The sequence below is a fragment of the Hermetia illucens genome, chromosome 2 (genome assembly GCF_905115235.1).
Source record: "Hermetia illucens chromosome 2, iHerIll2.2.curated.20191125, whole genome shotgun sequence".
In the NCBI taxonomy this organism is placed as follows: Eukaryota; Metazoa; Arthropoda; class Insecta; order Diptera; family Stratiomyidae; genus Hermetia; species Hermetia illucens.
In genome coordinates this window covers 30,163,810-30,190,950 of record NC_051850.1, presented here as the reverse complement: position 1 = coordinate 30,190,950, position 27,141 = coordinate 30,163,810, and the positions used below count along the sequence as shown (strand labels likewise).

The 27,141-nt window shown below is 44.7% G+C and overlaps 1 protein-coding gene across 13 annotated transcripts; it reads right to left on the bottom strand.

Moving 5' to 3' along the window:
* Positions 1-3,147: 3,147 nt before the first annotated feature.
* LOC119648043 (zinc finger protein OZF) lies at positions 3,148-21,286 on the bottom strand. 13 transcript variants are annotated; one of them, XM_038049480.1, is made up of 5 exons: positions 20,222-21,286; positions 12,100-12,453; positions 11,207-12,043; positions 4,544-4,879; positions 3,148-4,483 (listed from the first exon to the last, which is right to left on the bottom strand). In XM_038049480.1, exons 3-5 carry the CDS (start codon positions 11,765-11,767, stop codon positions 3,851-3,853), a joined length of 1,530 nt encoding a protein of 509 aa, XP_037905408.1. In that variant the 5' UTR covers positions 11,768-12,043; positions 12,100-12,453; positions 20,222-21,286; the 3' UTR covers positions 3,148-3,850. The 13 variants fall into 13 exon arrangements, with proteins under 13 accessions (XP_037905408.1, XP_037905415.1, XP_037905409.1 ...); XM_038049487.1 differs by having other exon boundaries at positions 11,207-11,979; XM_038049481.1 differs by having other exon boundaries at positions 12,107-12,453.
* Between the last annotated feature and the right edge of the window lie 5,855 nt (positions 21,287-27,141).

The following is a 27,141-nucleotide window of genomic DNA, read 5'->3' as shown; positions in this document are numbered from 1 at the left end:
TCCGATTTGTCATAGTTGTACCGAAGAACTAGCCGGAACTTTCACCGTCTCAGCCTTTTTTGGAGATGAGGCCTTTTCTTCTTGGGCACCAAGGGATTCACTTATTCCATCCCTACTCCGTTTGGCCGCGTTCTCACCTATCTTATGTTGAGGTGGTGTCACTTGTGTCGTCTGCGTACCTTTGCCACATGGCGCTTGGACGTTTCTCTCCTCCACAGCTCTAATATAGGGCATCGTATCAGAGCCCTCTTTAATGAACTCACTGAATACACCACCTAAGAAGTGAAGATTATCCACCCCAGAATCTATGCCTATGACAGTAAAGAGGCAGTGGCAAACTTAGCCCTAAATGAAGTGATGTTCCAGTCAGTTATTGTATCATGAGCTTGCCGAATAGGCAAACCATGCCAAAACTTTTATAAATGTCTTAAAAGAAGAAAATATTAACCATAAACCGGCAAACTCCAGCCTCCAGTAATTGAACCATAAGTTCACCCCAAAAATAAAATGTAATCAATAAGAAAATTTATTTGTCTAATGTCAGTTTATTAATTATTTTTTAATTTACAAAATTAAAAATGTAACCTAATGCCTAATGCAAGGAAGAATCTGTAGAAAATCGTCCATAGTTGGTTTGTCAAGCGGTACCTGACAGAACCCCGATAAAAGAAAGGAATTAACGTAAACTATGAATCGACGAAATCAAAAAGCCATCTAATTCCATTTGCAAAATTCACCATGCGCTGTTGATGTACCTGATCTGGCCCCGAATCCCGGATATCACCTGGAAAATATTCTGGAACGTGTCTAGTGAGAATCCCATACTGCGTTGAGTTGTACGAATACTGGTAAAGGTTGGTTACAAAATTTTCGTAGGTGTCCACTGTCTCGTCGTACTCGTCCAGTTCCTTGATCTCTTCAGCCCTCCTATCTTCGTACCATTTGTCGACTATACCCCGGAATTGATTTCGTAATTCCAACATCACTGTCGGTTCGTCCACAAAAACAGGTTGATAATTTTGAAGGGTGCAAAATTCTGCGTTGTGTTGCATTGTGGTTTGTGTTATTAATAATCCTTTTGTTCACCGTGTAATGGCTGCTTAGGTTTTTGAAGCTGATTAACAATGATTTGCCAAACCTGATGCTTATATACATGATCGCGGTTATCCTCAAGGATATCTTAATAACCAGATATCATTAACTTATCATTTTCCCGCAAATATTGTTTTTTAAATTCTGACCGCGGGATGACCGAGAAGGAGCAACGAAAGGTCTGTAGACGCACAGGGAATAATAAGACTGCGGCAGAGGTTGATTCTGCTATCAAAGCACCAAAAACTACCTAGTGCACCCTCTTCATATCAAGGACACCCTGGCTAATCTGGGTGTCCCTGGTTATTTAGCTTCTTTGGTGATGGAAGATGGGCTGAAAAAACTATGTTATGAAAGCAGGTGTTCCCAATGCCCTGTATTGGGCACCTAATGATTGGCCTGTGCGTGTCAATAAAAGCAACGTTGATTGGTTTTTCAGACAACCTGACAGTGGTAGTAGCTGCGAAGCACCCCGAGAACGTAGATGGTTCCAAATTTTGTTATCAATCGCAGGAATAGTAATAGTAATAATAGTAGTACTAAGACTGCGAGGAAGACCGAGAGCACGGTGGAAGAGCACAATATAGGAATGGAGGACAACGATCTAGGTGGCCAGTGCCCGACGTCGGGCTGTAGTGCCACGAGGATGATGATGAGAGGTAGCACTTGAAAAGGACTCTCTCCTGTTCTCTGGTTGATAGTGATGAACGAAATTTTAGAGATTCTAGACAGGAACGGGGTGAAGGTGGTGCCGTATTTCGAAAACTTGATAATGTTGGCCACAGGAATGCTTCCCTCCGTTGTGAGGCAAATGATGGAGGTTGTGCTGAAAAAGGTGCGCATTTGAGCTGCAAGATTCTGACAATGTATGAATCTGACCCAAACGGAGGTAATGCCGGTGATTCGAATTCCATCTTCTACGACTAATTGGACAATGATTGATACATTCCTCTAATAAAAAGTATCTGTGTGTGATCCTGGATCCTGGAATTTAGTAAGATCTGTGCAGCCACCTGGAAGAGGATTTTCGTAGGGAAGTCGGACCTCCTCCGTGTGTTTTTCTCCATATAAATAGCCGTAGTGCATCCTGCGGTGTTTACCGGTGCCCAACGCGGAACATGGTACTCTTACATCTCCTTCCCCTGAACCCCAATATTAAAAACGCTGTATTATTCTCAGAATTCCCAACAGACTATACCGCACACAAACCGATCTTCATGGGAATTTGGTTGTGGGCTTTCCAACCAGAGCAGAGTGGAAAACCAACGATATGTTGCGAGGTTATGATTCAGTATTCTTCAGGAACTGACCAAAGATAGTCTGCGGAGTCGGTGCGGGAGTTTTCTTGGATACGCAGTATACCCGAGTCGTATGGTCTTCCAGGATTCGGCAGTGTATTCCAAGTGGAAATACTGGTACTCAGTGACATCTTTCGGTAGGGATGCGCCGAAAAGTTTTTGAGGTACGCTAAAACCCACCCTTGTCTCTCGGTGGGTACAGTCGGTGGATTCTACTCGCAGGGTAAGTGGAATCCACTAAACAGCCAACCGATAGCGAAGGCTCGCCACTGGCAGCATTTGACTCTTTTATAACAAGTCCCGATCGCGAGAGCTTTTGGGCAGTTTGCATGCGGTACTGCCCAGTAGGGGACCATGCCGCTAGGTTCAGCATATCCTATAATTCGGATTGTCGAGACTGCGAAGGCTAGTCTACGGACACTAATCAAACAATTTTTTGGACACTTCAAGATCTCTGATTGTAGGATGGGGAGCTGTTATCCTTCGCAAATGCTTCGGGCTGATTCTGGTATTGTTGATCCTGGCCTGACCCGACTGGATTCTGCTCTCCTATTTTCTTCTTATAGTAATCGCGGTCTTGGGAGTTTGTGGCATTGAAACGGCACATCAAAGTGCTAATTGGGTGCCTTAGAACGGCCACTGATACTTACCCTACTGGAAGCTCGATGAACGACTTCCACCTCCAATACACAATCATAGGTAGTAGAAGATGTTACCACTACTTTACTTTCCTCGTATCTCATATCAAGTCGGAATAATTCGATGAAATTAATTTTTATTGCTATAAAGTCATATAAATATTAAATTTACATTAAATTTTTGGCGTTTATTTAGAAAAATTCATATTATGGCAAGAATCGTTAATTCAACTTTGCAATGATCAGATGAAATCTAGGAAAATAATGAAACTAAAATTAATCTAGGAAATGTTTGATTATATAAAGCTACTTTGATAAAGTCTTCGACTAGAAAGTTTCTACTTAGCTTCCAGGAAATAAGTGGAAGAAATCCAAATAGATTTCTTCCCTAAAAAATGAAAACTAATTCGATTTCACTTAGTCACCTCCTTCGGGAAAAATGGGAGCTTTAGTGTAATTTTCGCTTCCACATTCATTTAGACACCGAACGAAAAGGAGGTAATTGATTGAAGGTGTTTGATTTCACTTTAGCGTAGTTTTTGGCATTCGAAATTGGTTTAGTTTTGTTTTTGTACGAAAATTGACAATTTTATGTCCCTTCACCACACGTTACCCAAGGTAAGAAGGCATTGTTACAGCTTATGGGAGAGGATACAAATGATACAGTGTTTCTTTGGAAAGTCTGTTGTTAGTGGTACAGCTAAAATGGTTAGAGTTAGTTGGGTAGTTCCCTATCGAAAGGTGCTCAAAAGGCAAGAATTGAAAAAATGGCACGTTGTTAGTGGACATCTGTTAGCGGGAAAATTTACATTAATTTACATTCTACTCCTCATTCACGCCCTTTTCTGCAACTTCACCGTTCGGATTGGGATATTTCGACACGAGCTTATCCAGCAAGTCTTCAATAGGTTTCTGTTCAGCTCTGAATTCAGTCATGAATTTCTCAGGCAACGTCCACTCAAGAAATTCCTCGATGTTCAGCCGGAAGCGATCGATCTCATTCATTTTTTCGTCCTCATAAAACTGACGTTTTGCCATCTTCAAAGCGCTGACAATAACGTTGTCGATCAACCGTTTCTCGAAGCCCAGCTGCTTTAGACGATCCTCCGTCGAAATTCGTTTGATTAGAATGGCTACAAGAAGACGCAGTCGTGACAGAGAAGCCTCTTCTTCGTTTTGAATGTTTTGTAGAGATTCGTCGGAGTTCGCTTTCAGGCACTCTGAATCCATGTGAATTTTCAAATCATTTTTGGTTTTGAAAAACTCCTGGCATGCTTCACATATGTAGGGTTTGTCCTTGCCGTGAATGACTTTCATGTGATTTTTGAGATGTGGAAGTTGTGAGAAAGCCACACCAAATTCTGTGCAGATTAGACATTTGAAAGGTTTCTCACCGGTGTGTTTGCGGATGTGCAGTTTTAGGACGCTCGAGTGGCCGAATGCTTCCCAGCAAACCTGGAAAAAAGGAACCGTCCGAACTCATACTTCACATATTCGCGCTCTGAGTTTACTTACCCGACATCGATAGGGTCGCTCCCCTGAATGCATTCGCAGATGAACGTTCAAATGTGATTTTTGTGAAAATTGTAAATTGCAAATACTGCAGACATGCGAGCGGATATTTTCGTGGCTTTTCATGTGCTGAAGGAGATGACCCTTTAGTGTTTTATTGCAAATTTTACAGTGGAATTCTTTCCCTTTCCCGGTGGATACGACACCGAGACGTTTCTCGAGGACATTCGAGTGAATTTTCATGTGAAGTCGTAGTCGATTGAGTGATGTGAACGAAGCCGGGCATTCAAGACATTTGAACTTTTTAGTTGCATGATGGGAGAACATATGTTGACGAAGCTGGAATCAACAGAAAAAATATAATGTTAGATTTACTGTTGAAGATCAGCTTGAGTTTTTCTTGCAAATTTGTCTGGAATGGAGGATAATTGCCGATCAGAAAATACCCCGAACTGTCTAATGCATTTACATTTAATCGTCGTTGAAATTGTCCGTTCGCAAAAGAGAGAGCAATCAGAAGTTTGTAGGTTTGCAATCTGCAGGCTTCGAAACTCAAGCATTATCGGAATAGCAACGGCACTACGGATAAGCACTCAACTGAAGGCAACGATCTTTGACTATCGACTCGGTGAGAGAGTTCAGTAAAAGAGATCCCCTGCAAACTAAGAGAAACCTGAAGCTAGACGATAATGAAACCTCAGAGCCTCTAGCATTAATATCTGCATCGCGGATTATTGTTTCCAGGCCCAGGTTAAAGAGAACACAGCATCCCCTTGTCTTAGACCGTTGTTGATGTTAAATGGTCTCGAAAGTGATTCTGCTGCTTTTTCACACATTGGTCAGGGTCAGCCTAGTCAGTCTTATTAATTTCATCGGGATACCGAATTCTCTCAGTGTTCACTTTTCGCTACCGCATGCTATCACAGCCGGCCTTGAAGTTGATGAAAAAGTGGTGCAACTGATGGTCATATTCCAACAGTTTTTCCATCGCTTGCTGCACAGAGAAAATCTGATTTGTTACTGATTTGCCTGGAGTGAAGCCCCTTTCGTATGTGCCAATAATGTTTTAGGCGTATGGGACTATCTGACCTAGCAAGATAGCGGAGAATGAGATGGTACTCAGCAACGTGATACCTCTATAATTGCTGCACTGCGTGATATCTCCCTTTTTATGTATGGAACAGACAATGCCTCGTTGTCATAAGTCGTGGCAGTATTTGTCCGTCCTGTTCAGTTGGCGGTACCTCCAACTCGCCGATATTTCAGTTATTGCGCAGTTCATTAAAGTACTCAACCCATCGTTCTAACATGCCCAGGGGCCGTCAGCGACCTTTAACGCGATGCGCTGGTAAGTTCTCCACGGAGAATACAAATAAATTAATAAAAAAAATCGACGAAACAACAGGGAAGGAGGAAGAGCTGAGTGCATTTGAGTGCAGCACAAAAATGCGTCGTTCACCGCAGCGATCAGTGAAAGAGGCAGCAAAGGCTGACATACCCGATGTGACACCACGGCGCCCAAATAAAGAGAAAGCCTTATTAACTCCAATTCCAATACCTTGTAGTGCCCCTGTTCGGAAAGAAAGCCCAGTCAGAATCGCTAGTTCTGGACCGATGAATTAGGGCACAAAGCGAGTGCAAGTGCAGTCGACCGTGCTAGCTAGAGCCGAAGAGAAAAGGCTCATCAGGAAATGCGCGATTGGACGATTGGAGAGCAGAAACAGCCACACTCCCCGCTGAGAACGTTGCTTGCGTCAAACGGACCATAGATAGCCCACTGTAAAGCGAACTGGGGGAAAAGCCGGAAGAGGACGACCCGCCTGAAGGAGACTTTATCGAAGTAGTTTCCAGGGCCCAAAAAAAGAATGCGAAGAAGGAAAAAACGAAACAGCTGACTACGCCGCCAGAGACACGTCTGTTCAAAGACAAGGTGGCTGCAAACCAAAAGCCAGAAGCAGAAAAGACGAGGAAACGAAGAAGGACTAAACTGTCAGCTCTGCTCATTAAGCCGACGGAAGGCAAGACATTTGCGGAAGTTCTTAGTGAAATCCGCTACAGGATGAAAGACAACGGAGCAATGGTGTCTTCCATACGGAAAACGAGTAGTGGCGGAGTCCTCGTCGAACTGGGCCCAAAGACGACTAGCAAGAGTACGTTCTGCGAAGCGGTCAAGGGTTTATTGGGGGAGAAGGCTTTTGTTTCCAGCCTAAAACCCATGTGTTCTCTAGAAATCCGGGATCTTGACTGCCTCACAGAAAAGGTCGAAGTTGAGGAGACGATAAAGCGTGAATGTCCAGAAGTGATCAATGCCCGGATCAGTATCACCTCTGTAAATGCTCGAGGCCAAAAACTCGCCGTGGTGAAAGTCCCCGACCAATATGCGAGGAAACTCCTTAGCAACGGGAGAATCAAAATTGGATGGGCAGTATGTAGGATACGAATGCGGATAGTCCCCACCAAGTGCTACAAGTGTCTGGACTATAGACAAACGCCAACAAGTTGCAAGGGACCGGCCAGAGGGTCAGCATGCCGGAGATGCGGCCAGGTAGGCCATCAAGCGAAGACCTGCAATGAAAGCGAAGGTTGCGTTCTCTGCAGCAATCGGGGCATGTCGGGCGAGAGCGTTGCACACACTGCGGGCTCGGGACGGTGTCCAAATTTCAGGACGGAATTGGAAAAGGTTAGGGTGCGAATGGCATGATCCGCATTTTACAAATTAACATGCACAGCATGTGAGTACAGCTCGGCTATTTACGGTAGGCTCTAGTGGGAGTTTCATAGGGGTTATGGTTCTGCTCAAGCGAGAAGAGACCTTCGGGCCTCAGCGTGGTGTTGCGTTTCAACACGGGTGCCGTACTCCTTGGTTCGGTCGAGATTTAGGTATGTCTTGCATCCACCAGTATGAATGCTAAGCTATGCACTTGGTATAGACTGGTACCGTTGTTGCTTGTCTCAGCGCGACTCTGATTGTGGTCACAAAATCAATCTGTGTCTTAAGAAGACCGTGGGATTAAGTCGTAAGACAGGTGCTCACGTTAAACCCTCAAGGACTTAACTGTCGCTGGAAAGTGGCCAGACTGGCGCTAATCAACAAGAGTAAAGGAAACCCGAAGCTCCATTCTGCATACCGACCGCTGTGTATGCTTGAAACGGCCGGGAAAGTGGAGTCAACTCGCTGAAGCGATCCGCGCTGCCGGGGACTTATCCCCAAGGCAATTCGAGTTCAGACCAGGGAGATCCACAGTGGACGCTTATGGAGGTTGTAGATGTGGTTCATCGAACCGAGGCACACAGCCGTTGATCTTGATGGATAGTGCTCCTTATTGCGTTTGATGTCAGAAATGCCTTCAATTCCGTAAGATGGACAGATATGCTAGGCACATTAGAAAACTCATTCCACGTGCTAAGCAAACTCTTGTGGATATTGAGGGATTATCTGAAAGACCGCCCCCAGCTCTATGAGACATTAGAGGGCCAAAGGAGGATGGAAATCACGTCGGGAGTAGCACAGGGATCCATCCTAAGGCCGGACCTCTGGAACGCTTCCTACGATAGTCTGCTGAGACTCGATATGCCCGAAGAGTCGCGCCTTGTCGGTTATGCAGACGACGTTGCGGCATGTGTTGCCGGACACACTGTTGAATAGGCGCAAAGCAGACTTGGCATATTGATGCGACGGGCAAGGGGATGGATGACTGCTCATGGTTTCAGCTTTGCACTGGAAAAAACCGAAGTAATCATCTTGACCAGAACGAGAATCCCGACCCTGCGTCCCATATTGATCGGCGAGTTGACTATAGAGTCAAAACCTGTGGTTAAATATCTTGGTTTAATGCTCGACTTGGGGGAGTGGTCCCCGTTGCCCTCCTTGCCAAGGAGCACAAAGCTATCTACCGCCGTTAGGATGAGCATCGAGGTGGATAGGGCTTCATCCTGCTGACTTGTTGATGAAAATTGTGCGCCTGGCGCGATTGCTCCCTGTACTTTTCAAGTTCACAGACTTTTTCGTTCTCCCAGGCTTCCTTTTTCTGTCTGTGAAGTCGTTTCTCCGCTCGACGGAGTTCGTGATAAGTCTCCGCACGTGTATTAAATATATGTACATATATATTAATTATCTTAAATCTAACTTCTAACTTCCGCACTCGAAACTCCTCGAACAATTTTTCCTGGCAAATGAGAGTTCGTGCGCTGGGTTCAATTGCTCTACCACGATCTGTAAGGTAGTAGTAAAGTAGTAAAGTTCGAAGTATGGATGACGGGTGTATCAAAACCACTTCGTGTCTCCGTTGGTTTTCATCAAGGAAGCGCCCTCTCATCACTCCTCTTTGTTCTTGTTATGGACACCGTCACACGGGACATCCAACGTCCAGCGCCCTACACACTGCTTTATGCAGATGATGTTTTCCTAGCGTCTAATAGCAAAAATGATCTCGAGCAACTTGTCCAAAACTGGAATGATCGCCTCATGCAACACTGTCTCAGATTGAATCTAAACAAAACCGAATTTTTGACGACCGATCCCCATGAAACAGGCACTATCACGGTGAGCGGCAGTAACCTGCCCAGAACTGAGCGATTTAAATGCCTCGGGTCAATGCTATCAGCCAATGGAGAACTGCGTTATGAAATTGCTTCACGCAATAACGCAACCTGGATGGAGTGGCGTTCCACAACTGGTGTTCTTTGTGATCGACGTATCAATGACCGTCTCAAATCTAAAATTTACGGCAATGACGTCTTGCGGTAATGGAGACGAAGATGTTGCGTTGGGTCAATGGCGCGACATGTTTTGATTAGATCCGAAATGAGGACATCCGCGATCGTTATGGGGTTGCATCGATCATGGAAAAATTACGAGAGAGGCGTTTTCGATGGTATAGTCACGCAATTCCTGTTAACGACAATTCACTTGCCAAGATTGATCTGAACATCGAAGTCAATGGTAAATGACCAAAAGGCAGGTCGAAACAACGGTGGATTGGGATGGGGAACAAAGGCTGAAGAAAAAGAAGAATTATGGTAGAGGCATCGAAAAGCTTCGTTATTTTGGCAGCTAGTTGCTCCTTTTTCAGAGCGTTTTGCAAAAAGTGCTCTGACCCTGACCAACGTGCGAGGCCAGAAAAAAGCAGCAGGATCAGCAGGTAAAAACATATCGATCAAATGAATGCATCCCACTTTTTTTTGAGTCTTGAAATTATATATATTCGAAGGCGTCATGCTTTTCTGATGAATTATATTCACGAAGCATGCTGTATTACACCAAGTGGTTCATCAACTTGTGCTCAAGGTATGGGACAGCGAATCAATGCCTGACGATTGGCAACGAGGCATTATCTGTCTCATACATAAAAAGGGAGATATCGCACAGTGCAGCAATTATGGAGGTATCACGTTGCTGAGTACCATCTATGAGATATTCTCCACTATCTTGCTAGGCCGGATAGCCCCATACGCCCAGAACATCAGCAGCAGGATCACTCTCAAGATTATTCGACATCAACAACGGACTAAGACAAGGGGGTGCCCTATCATGCGTCCTCTTTAACCTGGCCCTCGAGAAAGTGATCCGTGATGCTGAGGTAAATGCAAGAGGTACGATTCTCTTTAAGTCCACCCAACTACTGGCCTATACTGACGATATCGACATCATGAGAAGAACCACCCGAGACGTACAAACTGCCTTCATCCAGATCGAGCAGGCGGCGATTGGCGCGAGATCTTGGGCCGCACACCAATGAAAGCAAGACAAAATATATGGTGGTAACGTCAGCACCGAAAACCAACCAACCAAAAACATCAAACCGTCAAACGGGAAGAATAAAGATAAGAGAATACAACTTTGAGACCGTTGATAATTTCTCCTATCTAGGGACGAAAATCACAACCGATAACAGCTAGGACCTTGAAATCCGCGCACGGTTGTTGTCAGCCAACAGAGCATATTTCAGCTTACAAAAACTGTCCCGCTCGAAACGTCTCACCATAGGGTCAAACCTCTTACTGTACAAGACAATGATCTTGCCAGTCCTCATGTATTCCGCGAAGACGGGTTTTTAGCAAGAAGAATTGTGAACTCTTGGCCGCGTTCGAGAGAAGAATCCTCCGAAGAATTTTTGGTCCCCTACATGAGGATGAACGATTCCGTAGCCTATATAACGACGAAATCTATGAGCGATACCATGACCTTCAGGTTGTGGATCAAATCCGGCTCAATAGGTTACGGTGGGTGGGTCACTTAATCCGAATGGATGAGGATGATCCAACCCGGAAAGTCTATAAGGGCAATATCTATGGTAGAAAAAGAAGACGAGGCAGACCCTGCCTAAGATGGAGCGATGGCGTAGGCCAGGACGCGAGACAGCTTTTAGGGATATCGAATTGGTGGAGCTCGCGCAAAACCGGGATGTCTGGAGTTCGTTATTAAGACAGGCCTAGACCGAATACCGGTTTTTGCGCCGTTGATGATGATGATTCTAATTTGAAGAAAATATCAAAGATAATGTAGCGAATACAATTCTCCTCCATTCGTTTTTTTAAATTTTAGCACAATTTAATCGTCGCGAGCTAATTTTCGATTATTGAAGTCTCACATTCGTTTGAAAGACCACATAACTACGGAAATCGATTTCAAAGACTTCTAAGATAAATGACTAATTCGTTACTTACCGGTCCACCCCTAGCGAACGTCTTCGGACACTGCGAACAACTATACGGCTTCTCTCCCGAATGAATACGCATATGTAGTCTCAATCGTTCCTTAAGCGGGAATGACTTCTTGCACTGATCACAGGAGAACTTTTGATCAGTCCCATGGATCGATGCAATGTGATTCTTTAAACTGACTGTTTGCTTGAAACGCATAGGACACTTGTCACACCCATAGGGTCGTTCGCCCGTGTGAGTTCGTGCGTGCTTATGCAGATCACTCGACCCGCGAAACTGCTTTTCACAGACGCTACAAACGTACTCTTTTCGTGGTTTTCGTGTTTTCCGCGCTTTGCGGACCACGAAAGGGATTTCACTTTTACACTCTGAAATTGACGATGACCTTTTTATGCTTGTTGGGAGTCCCGTCGGATCTTCGATAACTAGAAGCCCAGCTTCAGGAGATCCAATACTCGTGTTTTCGGAGGCCGCATCTGATAATAGAATCCCACTATCGCTAGTTGTTGAGTTTGCTGTTATCGATGACGATGCGCTGTCCGATTTACGTGATTTTCGTTGCATGATTTCGTTTGTGAATTTTATTAACTACTGGGTATTTCTAGAAATTCTGGTTAGAACTATTTTAGTTACTTCCACCACCACCACCAACCACTAAAGCACTATTTGTTGGTTTTATTGTTTTTGGCTAGTTTCTTTCAAGTCTGATAGCATTTCTGCATTATTTACTATTTTTACTTTATTCATTTACCGCTACCAATTGGATTATTTTACTACTAAATCGGAATAGAAGGTATTTTGTTAGTACGTATATTGCAGAGTTGCGTTCAGAGACGACATCTGTGGAGTAGAAAGGAAATTTAAATATTGTTTCCGTAAAAACAGAAGCGGAATACTTTGTACCAGCACCTCTACCATGTTTACCCCAAACGTGAAAGGTTACATGATTTAATTTGGCTTTGTCTGTTCACTTTATTCTGAAAAACACTAAACTACAACTAGAAGAAGACCGTTTGTCGCTTTTCATTATTCATGCAAGTATTATAGATGAAACAGCTTAATGTATTCAGTACACCGAGAAAGAAAAAATCGATTCGAAGTAAGCGTGTACGTCTCCTTGTTTGTGTTCCCTGACAATCGATTTACATTTCGGTTGAATTTTAATGCCGCTGCGGTCGAAATAGGTCAGCGCTGTGGAAGGGCGACCTACGGTGACTTCAACATTTCATACAAATCGCATCGAGTTGAATCTGAAAATGATGGAAATGCATGAGTTTATGTTTTTCACAGTGAATGGGGTTGTAATTTTTATTCAAAAGAAAATGTGCACCATTCTTCTTGAAAGCAGCTCAAAATTCTATTGTTACGACTGCTTTGAAAGCAAATATTCGAATAAGTGCAAACACAGATGTGCTGTGTTTGCTGACTCTACAGACTTGCATCGCAAGCTTTTTCAGGGTTAATTGAGAGTTTCGTTGCACGTTCGATATTCGATTACACACGATGGAAAGAACTCATTGAAACGAAAGATTTAAGAACGTAACCTGAAAATTGGACACTGAAAATTTAAATTTTCGATGACTTTCCCGGTTTCGGTCAAACATTACCAACCACGATCGAAATATATTTCGCCAGTTATCTATAAAAGGTTGAAAAGGGGCTCAAATATACAAACCCAATTGCTCTTTAATTCGTCTGATAAAACTGGTCTCCTTCGTAGCAGAAAAAAGTGTCCATCACAAACCTTCACAACTGCATAACTGATAAAATAAGAACACTCCCGAAAGGTCGAAAAAAAACGAAAGATTGAACACTTTTCCATTGGAGCTTTTTATCTTTAACTTCTGTATGAAAGTAGTACATATTCACTATCAGTACGACATTTTTTTTTAGTTTTTATGCTCATGAAATAGAAATGAAAACGAACGTGAACAGATAACGAAAAGCAAACATTGTATCTCTCTGATATGAGTGTGAATAGTCGAACATGTACACAAACGTTTCGAAATGGAAGTTATGAAGACTTAATCCATAACAACAATAGTAAGCGAATGATTTCATTTTAACGGAAACAGTTTATGTTTTATGAACAAATTTTAATCCAGAAATGAATTTAGGAAGCAGTTGCCTATCGTTACTTTGCAGACTAAGAAATCAATGCTTAATTCTCACATGAACAGACAACAGCGTTACAATAGTCCCAAATTAGAAGAAGGAAGACCACTTTTAAAATGTACACGTGTGGAATCTTCTTCACTGTTCGAAATAGAGTTCAAACCTTCTTTTTAACGATTTCTTCGGTCAAACTTTCATTCAGTGAAATTAGATTTCTTTTCGGCAGCATAAATCCCGTCACATTCTAGGCAGAAATTTTGCGGAACTATATTTCGTTCAGATATGTACCGCACTCCTGGATTGAGTTACAAGCCTCGGAGAAATTCTAGGGCCTCCACCTCAGTCGATGCGGTTCTGTCGAGAAATGGGCAAGGGTTCTTGACGAATGGACGGCATCAGGACGTAAGCAAGTTAGTCCAAACAAAACGAACAAAACAAATACGTGTTTGCACGTTAAATGTTGGTACCCTAGATGGAAAGACCGACGAACTCGCAAGAGCCCCCCGTTGATATCTGCGCTCTGCAAGAAACCCGATGGTCTGGCGCCAAAAGCTGCGTCATTGAACGCGAACGCGGTCAAAATGGCTATAAATTTCTCTACTTTGGTAATCCACACGCTCAATATGGTGTTAGCATTGCCATCTCAAAGGGTTTCCGTGATGCCATTAAAGAAGTGGAACGATTTGATGATCGGCTGATGAAGCTCACGATTATATCAGCTGATTGCACTATTCACTTCTTCACCGCGCACGCACCACAAACAGGTCGACCTGATGCCGCGAAAGATGCCTTCTGGCAACTTCTCGATGAAAAGACTTGTTACCATGACCTTGTACTTATGAATACATGGTTCATCAAACGATTGTCTCATCTTCCTACATTTTATAGTGGGAACAGTAAAACGCAAATCGACTATATTCTCATAAGACGCCGACATTTTATCACTGTCATTGATTGCAAGGTCGTTCCCTATGAGACCATCGCACCTCAACATTGATTATTGATTGCCGTCCGACGAATTAAGCCACCGATAAAACAGCATGAGGAACGCACTGGCCCGCGGCGCATTGAATGGTGGCGATTTCGTGAGAAGAGAGAAGGAACGATCTCACTCACACGATTGCCGACCACTAAGAATGTGGAAGAATCGTGGAACCAAATGAAAGACACGATCTACAAAGCGGCCTCTACAACCCTCGGGGTCACCAAGTCGAATAAGCGATACATCAACCGAAAAACGCCACTACCACAAATTTCTCGACAATAAAACCGCGGCCAATTGGCAAATTTATAAGAATGCCAACCGGGAAGCAAAGAAAAAAACTGCGCAACTACTGATGTAGTACACACTGCCCCTTTACTCATGGAGAAACACCGTGAGAAGTATCGCCCTCTTTACATTGCATTTCTGGATCTACATATAGAAAAAGCGTTTGATCGTGTGTCACACGAACTAATCTGGTATGCTTTACGGCAACACTTAGTGCCAGAAGAACTCGTGCGTTGGGTTCAATTGCTCTACCACGATCCGAAAAGTAAAGTTCGAAGTAGGGCGGGTGTATCAAAACCGCTTCGTGTCTCTGTTGGTGTTCATCAAGGAAGCGCCCTCTCACCACTCCTCTTTGTTCTTGTTATGGACACCGTCACACGTCCACAACTGGTGTTCTTTGTGATCGACCCATCAACGAACGTCTCAAATCTAAAATTTACCGCAATGTCGTCCGTCCTGTCGCTCTCTATGGTTCTGAGTGTTGGTCAACTATAAAAGACAACACGGTCTGAACATCGAAGTCGATGATAAACGACCAGAAGGCAGGCCGAAACAACGGTGGCTTGATGCGCTGGATGGGGATTTAAACATTTCGAGATTGCACCCAGATCAGGCATTCGATAGAGCTAAATAGCGAAACCGATCACGACGAGCCGACCCCGCTTGCGAACGGGACTGAAGGCTGAAAGAGGCTGACCATCTCCATATCTACCTCAAAGGCAACTCCATCGAAACTGCTTTCCTCAAGATAATTATCAAGGTTGAGCTGTCGTTACATAAGCAACATACCTTAGCTATCGTCTTGGATATATGTAGAGGAGCATTCAACAACGTTCGTACCAAAGCCATCAATGAGCCTCTAACCACAATAGGATTGAAAGGGGGTCTTATGCAATAGATACATTTCTAGCAGGATCAGCCAATATGATCTGGGACGTAATCATTTGACCAGAGCTGTGAGCAAAGGTATGTTTGAGGGTGGAACCTTTGGTGCTCTGATTGAAAGTGATGAAATTTTACGGATGCTGGACAGGAGCGGAATGAAGGTGATGGTGTATGCCGACAGCTTGGTGATATTTTTATCAGTGATGCTTCCTTGCGTTATGAGTGGAATTATGCAGTGTACGTTAAGAAAGATATGCCTGTGGGCCTGCTGGCTCGCCGTAAATACAATCAAAACGGAGCTGATGCTATTTACCACCGAGAAAAGGGTACCCGAATTCCACCTCCCGCGTCTAAATGGACAAAAAATGGATCGTAAGTTAAATTGGAGACTAAACATAGAACTGGCGACTATGCAAGGTTTTGATGAATCACCTTACATACAGCATTATAGCTGACGATGTATTGCACCGGTGCCATAACATTGTAGCTAGAAATGAGATGATCCAACGTCTCTAACGCCGAACTGCACATTCCTTGGGAGTTCGGGCTGAAAGCAGGTAAAAAGTGCAAAAATTTACAAAAGCGACGGCAAACTTGTCGCCAGCAACAGCATCAACAGTTATCATCGGGGCGTAGAGTGCACGTACGACACCTCCGCCATAGCGCCCAGGTAGAGCGGGGCAACGCAACCAGAGCTTCAGCAAGAGCCGATATCGTCGCAGGGCCAGTTTCGGGCTGTTCATTGTGTGCCGGTCGTTACGAATACGGCGTATGGTAGCTAAACCGTGCGTCTGAAGGAGCCAGACGCACCACCACGGCTTCAAATGAGCGATCGCAAGGAATTCTGCCGAGGACGCCCCATATCACCGCCGACTGGAAGGTTCGTGCAGTTTATTTCGCTGAAAAAGACGCGAAAAAATTCCGTTGGTTTTTGTGTGCCCCCAATGTCTAGTCTGATGAATATCAGACCGTTGGGTCGCCAGCCTCTAATAAGCGGAAGCTGACTTCGATGACGTGGCCGCACACTCAGGAGCCCCGCAGGAAGAATTCAAAAGGAGTGTTGAGTACTTATTATTATTATTTATTACATAATTTTTCATACAATAAGTGTTAAAATTAATAATCATCATAAAACCGCCGCAAGAAACGGAATTGATACTCTTTCGATTTCCGCTTTTTTGGCCAATTTTCATTTTGGTCTGCGCATCAGGCGTCCGCTTCGGAATGTGTCGGTGGTGTCTCTCTTTTTCTATCGAACGGGACATTTGTGGCTGAGGTCTGCCGTAGTCAGAGTCGGGCCTTTGAGAATTCGGTCTTCGACAAAACTCGCGTCGTAAACTGCGCTGTTGTCGATTGACGACAAAGACATCGGACCCTCACGTGACCGCCCTCGCTGCGCGCGTCCTTCCTCCTCCTCCTGGTGGCTGACATAGTAAAATCGGCCTCCTACACGGTATTGAAAACAGAGTTGATCAAACGCCTGTGGGTAAGTGAGTCAGTTAAGCTGAATCACTTGCTGGCAGGTTTGACGTTGGGCGATCGAACTCCCAGCCAATTGCTTCGCGAAATGAGGCAATTGGGTGGGAGAAAAATCGACGACAATCTGTTCAAGTTGCTCTGGCTACGACGACTTCGGGAGAACACCCAGGCGGTCCTCGCGTGAGACTCCGGCAGCTGCGGCCGATAAGGTACATGAGGTGCATGCGCGTCCAACTATAGCGGCCGTTCAGCAACGAAGCACGAGATGGCCGCGCTTGTGGCCAGTATGGCTGAGATGAGAGCGACGCTGGACGCTCAGCGTTCGGGCTCCAGGTCGCGAGCAGGTCGTCAGGACAACCTACGGACCGAAACATTTGTTGGTACCATCACAGATTCGGCGAAAAAGCCACCAGATGTACAATCCCGTGTAAATTCGCATCGGCCTCAACAACCAAGGTCCGCGGGGTCCTGGCGACGGCCACCCAACGCCACGTCGCCTAACAATTTATGACCCTCTCAGCAGGCACAGTTATCTTGTAGATACTGGTGCGGAGATTTCGGTTCTTCCCGTACCCCGGCATCATCGGCTATTTCCTCAACCTTTGAAACTTGCGGCCTCAAATTCATCGCGCATTAATACCTACGGGTACAAGCAAGTGGACGTGAGTCTTGGCGTCCTACGCAAACGTTTCCGTGGCGATTTATCCCGGCGGATGTCAGCTTCTCTATTTTAGGCGCAGACTTCTTGTGTCACTATAGGTTGCTGGTGGACTTGCAGAACAGGTCCCTTATATACTCCACAACCAGCCTTAATTCGTCAGGCCAAATCTTATCTCTTCCTAACAACAATCTTTCCGTACTTTTGGAGGACATTACTGACTCTCGTGTTTGGGCACTTCTCCAAAAATTCAGCCAGATTACTACCGAGTGTAGTCTTTCTAAACCAGTGAAGCACAATGTGCAGCACCACATTAACACCACTGGTTCCCCTATCTTCTCAAAGGTGCGTCCTCTACCACCCCAGAAGCTGGCTATTGCACGGAAAGAATTCGCAACTTATCCAACAGGATATCTGCAGACCTTCAAACAGCTGTTGGTCTTCACCACTCCATATGGTCCGTAAGCCAAATGGCGAATGGCGCCCTTGTGGGGATTATAGAAGGCTAAACGCACAGACTGTTCCAGACCGATATCCTATTCCACTCATCAACGATCTTGCGCATCATCTCGCAAACTGCCGCATCTTTTCGACCTTGGATTTAGCCAAGGCTTATCACCAAATCCCTGTAGCTCCAGAAGACATTCCAAAGACGCCAATATGCACACCTTTTGGTCTCTTCGAGTTCACACGGATGACTTTCGGGTTGTGCAATGCGGCGCCAACTTTCCAAAGGTTCATTCACTCGGTCCTGTGACTTCTGTTTCGTGTATCTGGATGATGTTTTGGTCGCTTCTTCCTCAGAGTCTGAGCATTTATCCCATCTCGAGTGCATTTTTCAACGTCTCCTTGAGGCCCGCTTAGTCCTAAATGTTGATAGATGCAAGTTGCTCCAGACACAGGTGAGATTCCCCGGCCACTCCATTTCCCCTGACGGAATACAGCCCGACCCAGACAAGGTGCAACCGACCACATGCTTCCCGCGTCCGAAAACCGTGGAGGAATTGCGGAGGTTCTTGGGCATGCTAAACTTCTATTGTCGTTTCCTGCCCAAGGCCGCCCAACGCCAGTTCGTTTTGAACGCGCACTTGTATGGCCCCAAAACAAAGGACACGCGAGAGATTTTGTGGTCTGGAGAGGCTGTCCCCGCGTTTGATAAATCCCGACAGCAACTAGCTGATGCTACACGCTTGACATTTCCTCGACAAGATGCACCCCTAGCCGTTTTTGTTGATGCCTCTGGCATTGCAGTAGGAGCTTCACCAAAACGTGAATCAAGTCTGGCAGCCGTTGAGCTTCTTCTCCAGACAGTTATACCCCGCTCAACGGAACTACAGCGATAGGTTGGCACTTTAACAAAAAGTGACAACTTCCTTCCTGCCTTGGAATGCACTATACCAGAGCGGCCGGTGAGTGGGTCAGAAGGAAGGACCGCAGATTACTAGAGAAGTATGCACGTGCCTCAGGAAGAGAACAGCGAACTGAAACAAATTTCGGCCATCTGGTGACTAAGGTGCACAGGCATGGTTGACCCCAAAGAGATGATTTCACTTTTTTCTATTCTGTAAATTAGTGTAAAGTTTCATTAACAAATTAGGAACACATTTTTCTTCCCAAAGCTTGGCTAGAGTCATAATATGCTTACCAGATTGCAATTTCCATTGTCCCTTTCAGTTTTTCGACTTCATTGCTCCTCCTTTTCGCAAGCTACCTCGTCATTTACGCGCTAACTGAATAACAATTACGAAAACTGCCGACCCGAGAAGACTTCGATTTTTCCCAGAAGCATAAAATGCGTTTTATCGTTTATTTTTATAGAATTTCACGATTTTATTACGGCGATTAATTCGCCAATGACTTATTCAGAAAGTATTCCGTGCACTCTTGTGGTTTTATCACTATAACATGAGTAACAAATCGACAAAAAATGTTGAGATATCGCCGAGATTAGATAAAAACTGGAGGACGCACCGCGTTTTCTAAAAAACTGAGAATTAAACAAACCCTGGAACGCTTTTAGTGTTTCACTGCGCTAATGGGAGGCATTGAAACATGAAATCTTCATCCCAACTCGATTGATTACAATAAAACCTGCAAACTCCCGAGAACCCCGAGTGGTGATATCAAATTTTTCAATTCTAATAACTCCACCGCTGCCAGCCGCAGCCAATTCAAATTATAAACAAAAAATTGATTACACTCGCGAAGTTTCGTTCCTGCGAAAGCGATCGTGACTGGGTGCCGTCCAGCACTTGGGACGGCTGTCGATCGCGCTCTACTTTAAATTGTTGATTATTTACATTTATGAATGCTGGCGTTCTTCCTCCTTCTGCCAATAGGCACGGATTACACAGAATACAATTGGCAAAGAACCGTAGCACAATGCGGTCCCGCAGAGCCAGCCAGGCCAGACCTGGCTTAGTCGCTGGGCGCACATTCGAAAACGAACGACTTGAACGATTTCAATGACCGCGCGCGAAATCTGTTCGCCATATGTGCGCACGGCAGTGATTCGGGTGATTGGGACTTCATTATTGGTTCGAATGGAGAATGGTGCCTGCTTGTAGCCGTTTTGGTTAGAGAAAATCAAAGAAAGGAAAGTAAGACTTACCCGAGTCGAGCTGGTCCTAATTGCTGTCGCCTTCGCTGAAGTCGTCATAGTTCACACACGATCGGTCGTCTCAATGGCTGGCCATGGTTGACTGCTTCCTCGCCCAGATTTGATCCAGCAAATGAACCAGAAACGATGACTCCGATCTGATGTTTCGGCCGATTTGCTCGCTCCAATCAATTCAACTCGTCTTGGATGTTTGACGGAGACCGCGGCATTGAAGTCTTTTGAATATCTGCGGCCGCAAACTGTTTGGTTTCGCTTCCTTGAAGATCACCGCAATACGCCGCCCTGTTGCGCTCTCATTTAATCGAATAATGCGTGCATTTTTGCTTTTTACGACCGCAATTTTAATGTCGAGTGGCGACGTCGGCAGCAACGATAATGTAAATTCTGTTATCAGTCTGAGCCCCGATAGGTAGGGAGCGGGCGGTCCCATTGGACGGGGGGCCCGGGCGGCGGAGAGATCATTGTATGAACGCAAGCACGAGCTGTGGCCCCTTATCAGCCGCGCCGCATTTTTTATCGACGCCAACAACAACAAGCACTCTGCAGTGGTGGCCACCTTCGTTTTCCGCGTAGACGAACCGTAGGAAGGTTTCTGGCTTGCGCTATCTTTTTTACTGGATAGCGGCCGGGAGACATTTTATCAGGCAGCGAGTGCGATATCGAAATCTCGAGATTGTCTCTGTTTGCGTTCGCGCCTTGGGTAAACAACCGGATTAGATTGAGTCTTGTGCGTGCGCAGCTCGGAACCCGGCGTTGCAGTTATCGTCATGAAATCAACAAAGGATTTCGCGTTCATGATGCGTCGAAGTCGTTCGTATTCTCCCGTCTGAGCTGCAAAATGGAGGGTTGGTTTCGAGCGACTACTTACCAGGGAGCTGCCCCAATGGTGCCTTTTTCATCATAATACTCCAACTACTTCTATTTAGGAGAACACAAAAGGTGCATGGTGGATGAAATGTATCCAAACCAATTGGAATTTCAGCACTTTTCCCACTGTGACAACGAAAACACTCAACTTAGGCCTTTGACCGTCATAATTGACTTTTCTTCGATACTCCGCTGTCAGAGCAAACGTAAACATTGACCGGGTGCGTGTACAATGCAGAGTATGAAATGCGCCGGAAGCTAAGACGGAAGCCAATTTGAATATTGAGTGAAATTTTGGAACTTCGTTTTCAAGTTTTGATTGATATTTGGTAAAAATAAAATTTTTTTATTAGTGGTCAATTTATAAACGGTTTATGGTTAAAATTGCATCAATATTTTCCGCTTTGGGTACATTTGTGAGAAATAATCATTCCAATAGCCGGTGCGGATTATTCAATTAGCAGTGTCACACGAAATGGGTGTTGGAAGTACCTGGTTTGCGCGGAAAGCGGTCCACAAACAAACGTGAGCCTCTCCAGACGGGACCACTTTCAATCAAATTGACCACGTGCTGATCGAATGCCGCCACCTCTCAGCCTTGATGAATGTCAGAATATATAGGGGGGGCAATATAGGCTCGGATCACTATGTCGTTGGCATAGTGCTCCGAGCTCGAATAACAACACCACCCAGAATCCCCTCTGACAATCAGGTGAGAGTTAACACTGAAGCCATCCACAACACAGCCCTCCGCAACACGTATAAGAGGGAAAAGGATGCCGCAATAACCGCAGTCAACAGAGGACCTGGAGATGAAGCATCAACAAATGATCTTCACAATCACCTGAAGAACGTTATCATTGATACGGCCACAAAGATACTTGGCCCCAGCCGCAAAAGGAGTCGGAACGGCTAATTTGACGATGAATATAAGCTAGCAACGGAACGGAAGAATGCTGCATACCGAGTAATCTTGCATTCTCAAAGAACGCGAGCATGCACAGAGACTTATCACGAACTCTGTGGAGCGGAGAAGCGACTTCACAGACGGAAAAGCGAAGCCTGGGAGAACCAACAAGTCTGTGAACTAGAAAAGTACAGGGAGCAACCGCACCAGGTGCGGAAGTTTTACCAACAAGTCAGCAGGATGAAGCCTTATACACCTCGATGCTCATCCTGCCGAGAAAAAGAGGGAAATCTGATTTCCGACAGAATGGGCATATTGGAGCGATGGGTTGAGTACTTTGATGAGCTACTGAACAACCAGAACATCGGCGAGTTGGAGGTCCCGACAAATACTGCCACCACCAAGTTTAGGAGAAACAGTCCGTGCAATTCATCGGTTTAAAAATCATAAGTCTCCAGAAGCCGATGGAATAACAGCCGAATTGGTCAAATATGGAGGCGACCAGTTAACACCAAGTGGTTCATCAACTTATGTTCAAGGTATGGGACAGCGCATCAATGTCTGACGATTGGCAACGAGGCATTATCTGTCTCATACATACATACATACATACATCACCCAGTGCAGCAATTATAGAGGTATCACGTTGCTGAGTACCATCAAGATATTCTCCGCTATCTTGCTAGGTCGGATAGCCCCATACGCCCAGAACATCATTGGCCCATACCAAAGAGGCTTCACTCCAGGCAAATCAGCAATAGATCAGATTTTCTCTCTGCGGCAACCGATTGGAAAACTGTTGGAGTATGGACATCAGTTGCACCATCTTTTCATTGACTTTAAAGCCGCGTATGACAGCATAGCCAGGGTAAAACTGTACACCGCATGAGAGAATTGATAAGACTGACTAGGCTGACCTTGACCAATGTGCAAGGCCAGATAAAAGCAGCAGGATCACTCTCAAGACCATTCGCATCAACAACAGTCCTAGACAAGGGGATGCCCCATCACGCGTCCTCTTTAACCTGGCCCTCCAGAAAGTGACCTGTGATGCTGAGGTAAATGTGAGGGGTACGATCATCTTTAAGTCCACCCAGCTACTGTCCTATGCTGACAATATGGACATCATGGTGGCAGCACCGAAAACCAACCAACCAATAACATCAAACCACACTGATCAAACGGGAAAAATAAAGATAGGAGACTGCAACTTTGAGTCCGTCGATAATTTCTACTAGAATCGAAAATTACAACCGATAACAGCTACAATGATGACGGTTGTGGGCAGCCAACAGAGCCTATTTCAGCTTACAAAAACTGTTCCGCTCGAAACGTCTCACCATAGGGTCAAAGCTCTTACTGTACAAGACAATGATCTTGCCAGTCCTCATGTATTCCTCGGAGACTTGGGCTTTTAGCAAGAGAAATTGCGAATTCTTGGCCTCGTTCGAGAGAAGAATCCTCCGAAGGATTTTTGTTCCCCCACATGAGGATGGACAATTCCGTAGCCTACATAACGACGAAATCTATGAGCGATACCAGGACCATCAGGTTGTGGATAAAACCCGGCTCAACAGGTTGCGGTGGGCGGGTCACTTAATCCGTATGGATGAGGATGATCCAGCCCGGAAAGTCTATAAGGCAATATTTATGGTACGGTTGATTGGTTGTTACGCCGTTGATGATGGTGAATGATGTCTGTTTTGGGATTTCAAGTTAAATATTGGTGTTTTAAAAGGATTATCATATTCAGACTTAGTTCAGTATCAGTTTGCTTGGAGATTTGGAAGGAGAGAGAGTGAATCACCTAATTTTGTGTGAAAAAAATGTCAGGAAGGAAAAAGTTAAGTGTTGAGAAAAAGGCCCATATTCTGGTTTTCCGGGAACGGGGTGATAGTGATAGGAAAATAGGGAGAAAAATCAATTGTTCTGAAGCAAGTATTAGAAATTTTTTTAAAAAGTATGTTAGAGATGGCAGTCAGGGACGAAAACAAGGGAGCGAGAGGAAGCAGGGGCCAGGCGGTCATTAGAGTGAGCATCCTTCCGAGATAGATTTGCAACTGCTCCTCAATTACGTACTGAATTGCTGGAAGGGGAAAATGTGTCAGTTAGCATGAGAACGGTGCAGCGAAGGTTGAATTAATTAGGACTCAGAGCTCGAAGACCAGCAGAAAAGCTGATTTTTACGAAGGCTATGCTCAGAAAAACGCTGAGTTGAGCATTGGAACGATGTGACTGGACTGTAGACGATTGAAAGCGTGATGTGTCGAAATTAAATTTGCTGGGATCTGACAGTCCATCCCCAGTTCGAAGAACAAAAGAAGAGAGATTTGACCTCCAGTGTGTTGTACGAACTGCACGTAATGATGGGAGGTTGCATAACATCCAAAGGAAAAAGGTAGTTTTTCGTTTCTAAGTGGTGCTATCAACGCAGAAAAGTACAAAAAAATTATCGAAGATTGCGTTGTTCAGACGATAGAAGCACTACATGAGCACTTTGATGAAGTTATGTTTCAGGACGATCCGGTTCCGTGTCATAGAGCTCGTACTGTAAGTAAACGAAATTTTTTCCGTGTCAAATTTTTTTCTGTTTTAACCTCAATATGGTTCTTATTAACAGGTTACATCTTGGAAAGAGGAGCTTGGGATACAGTCGCTGCCATGGCCAGGAAACAGTCCAGATTTAAACGCCATAGAGAACTTATGGGGGTTCATGAAGCGGCGACTGCAACAAAGATCGATAAGGAACAAAGCAATTCTAGAAATAAACTTTATGAAAATATGGCTTAATCGAAATTCCGGATGATTTTATTGAAAATTTATACCAATCGATGCCCGCACAAGTTGCAGAGGTGATTAGGGCGAAAGGCAGTCATACGAAATATTAAAGACCGAAAATAAAAAATAAGCGCAAATTAATTTCTTCTAATTTGACATTTATAGATACCTCCATTTATCTAGTTTCATTAAAAAAAATCGTTTAACAAATTGTTTGTGTGTATGTTTACTTTCAACGTTTTTTTGATACTCTACTATTAATAAACAATACCTCGACAAACAATACCTTTTTCCTCAAAGCTTTAATTTTCCTTTCTATATTCTTTGGGTAGAACTTCTGCTGGTGTAATTAATAACAACTTCACATGCAATCGCATGAAGCACAACTTTATTCTCCAGCTTAATGATAAACCCGAAAAAAACCCATTTGAACTCGGATTTTCTTTCACACTCGCAGGGCGAACATTTTTTTTGTCGGGCACTGTATATAATAGTTCCTTGAAAGAGGAGGTCGTTACGCCGTAATCACAATAAAAGGATTCGCATCTGACTCCTAGGACCTTCTTCTTTTTCTTCAGCTTTTGTCCCGTTCACAAGCGGGGTCAGCTCATCGTGATCACCACTTCATCCTGGTTGCGCTTATGTGTGAAACAATTGCATAATGCAGTTCTCCATTGGCTAATAGCGTTGACCAAGATATTTAAATGGCTCAGTTCTGAGCAGGTCACTGCCACTGACAATGATTGTGCCTCTTTTATGGGAATCAATCGTCAAAAACTCAGTTTTATTCAGATTCAATCTTAGACCGTGTTGCATGAGGCGATCACTCCAGTGTAGAGGGCGCTGGACGTTGGATGTCCCTTGTGACGGTATCCGTAACAAGAATAAAGAGGAGTGGTGGAGGAGGGCGCTTCCTTGAGGAACACCAACAGAGACACGGAATGGTTTTGATACACCCGCCACACTTCGAACGTTACTTTTCAGATAATGGCAGAGCAATTAAACCCAGCGCACGAGTTCTTCAAGCACTAAGTGTTGTCGTAAAGCATACCTGATAAGTTCGCGTGCCACACGGTCAAACGTTTTCTCTAGATCCAAAAATGCAAGGTAAAGAGGGCGATGCAACAGGAATTCTCCTGAAGTATATGCATGCATGGTTCCCATGGTACCAGTATACTCCTGGTAAGGTTTCGTGACTGTTGCCACTTTAGATGAGTCCCCGTGCAGACTCGGGTCTGATCGCCCTAATTAGGTCTTTGGAGCATTCGGCTACTTCATCACGGCCGGCAAACCAATGTGATACAGTGTCTCCCAGTGCCTCACTGTGGAGGTTCTGGTCGGGCGCTTGGTTTTGGTTCGGCCGACAGGGTTGCCGCCCCGTCTTCCTCACCGCCACCTCTGAGCACCAGTTGACGGGTGGAACTGCTCCAAATGTCGGCAATGGCTGTAGAAATAGAGGATGAACCAATTTTTCAGTTGAAATCTGTTTGAAATATTCTCCCCATCTATCTATCGCGGCTCGTCGGTAGGTAAGCAAAGTATCGTTTTTGTCATATACCCAAAAGGAGTGTTAGATATCCTGTGCACGTTCGTGTCGCCTTTTGATAAGTCGACGCAGATTTCTCTCGCCATCCTGAATGTTCAATTTATCGTTTTGCAAACCGCGATCGCTTTCTTTGCTTCCCGGTTGGAATTCTTATAAATTTGTCAATTTGTGAGCGTTTTATCGTCGATAAACTGGTGATAGAAGCCTTTCTTTTCACGGACCTTCATTTCAACATCGTCGTTCCAAAGCCAAGCATCTCGGCTGATGCACCGCTTACCTGGTTTGGTGATCCCAAGGGTTGCAGAGGCCACTTTGTGGATCGTGTCTTTAATTTTTTTCCACGATTCTTCCACATTCGTGATGATTGGGAAACTCATAAGTGATATCATTTCTTCTTTCTTCTCACGAAACCGCCACCGTTAAACGTGCGACGGACTAGTGCATTCCTCACGCTGTTTTGTCAGTGCTTTGATTCACAAGACAGCAATCAACGGCCGATGTTGAGGTGCGACGTTTTCATTGGGAACAGCTTTTCAATCAGTGACGGTGGTAAAATGTCGGCGTCTTATGAGATTATAGTCAATTTGCGTTTTACTATTCCCACTATAAAATGAAGGAAGATGAGACAATCGTTTGATGAATCATGCTATTCATGGTTCATAAGTACAAGGCCATGGGTGTCCGCAAAATCGGTTATACGCTCGCCACCCTCATTGCGCGCTCTAAACCCCTTTCCTCCATGCCACCTGCTACCGTCTGTCTTTTCACCCACATTACCATTAACGGCGCAACAACCGGTATCCGGTCTAGGCC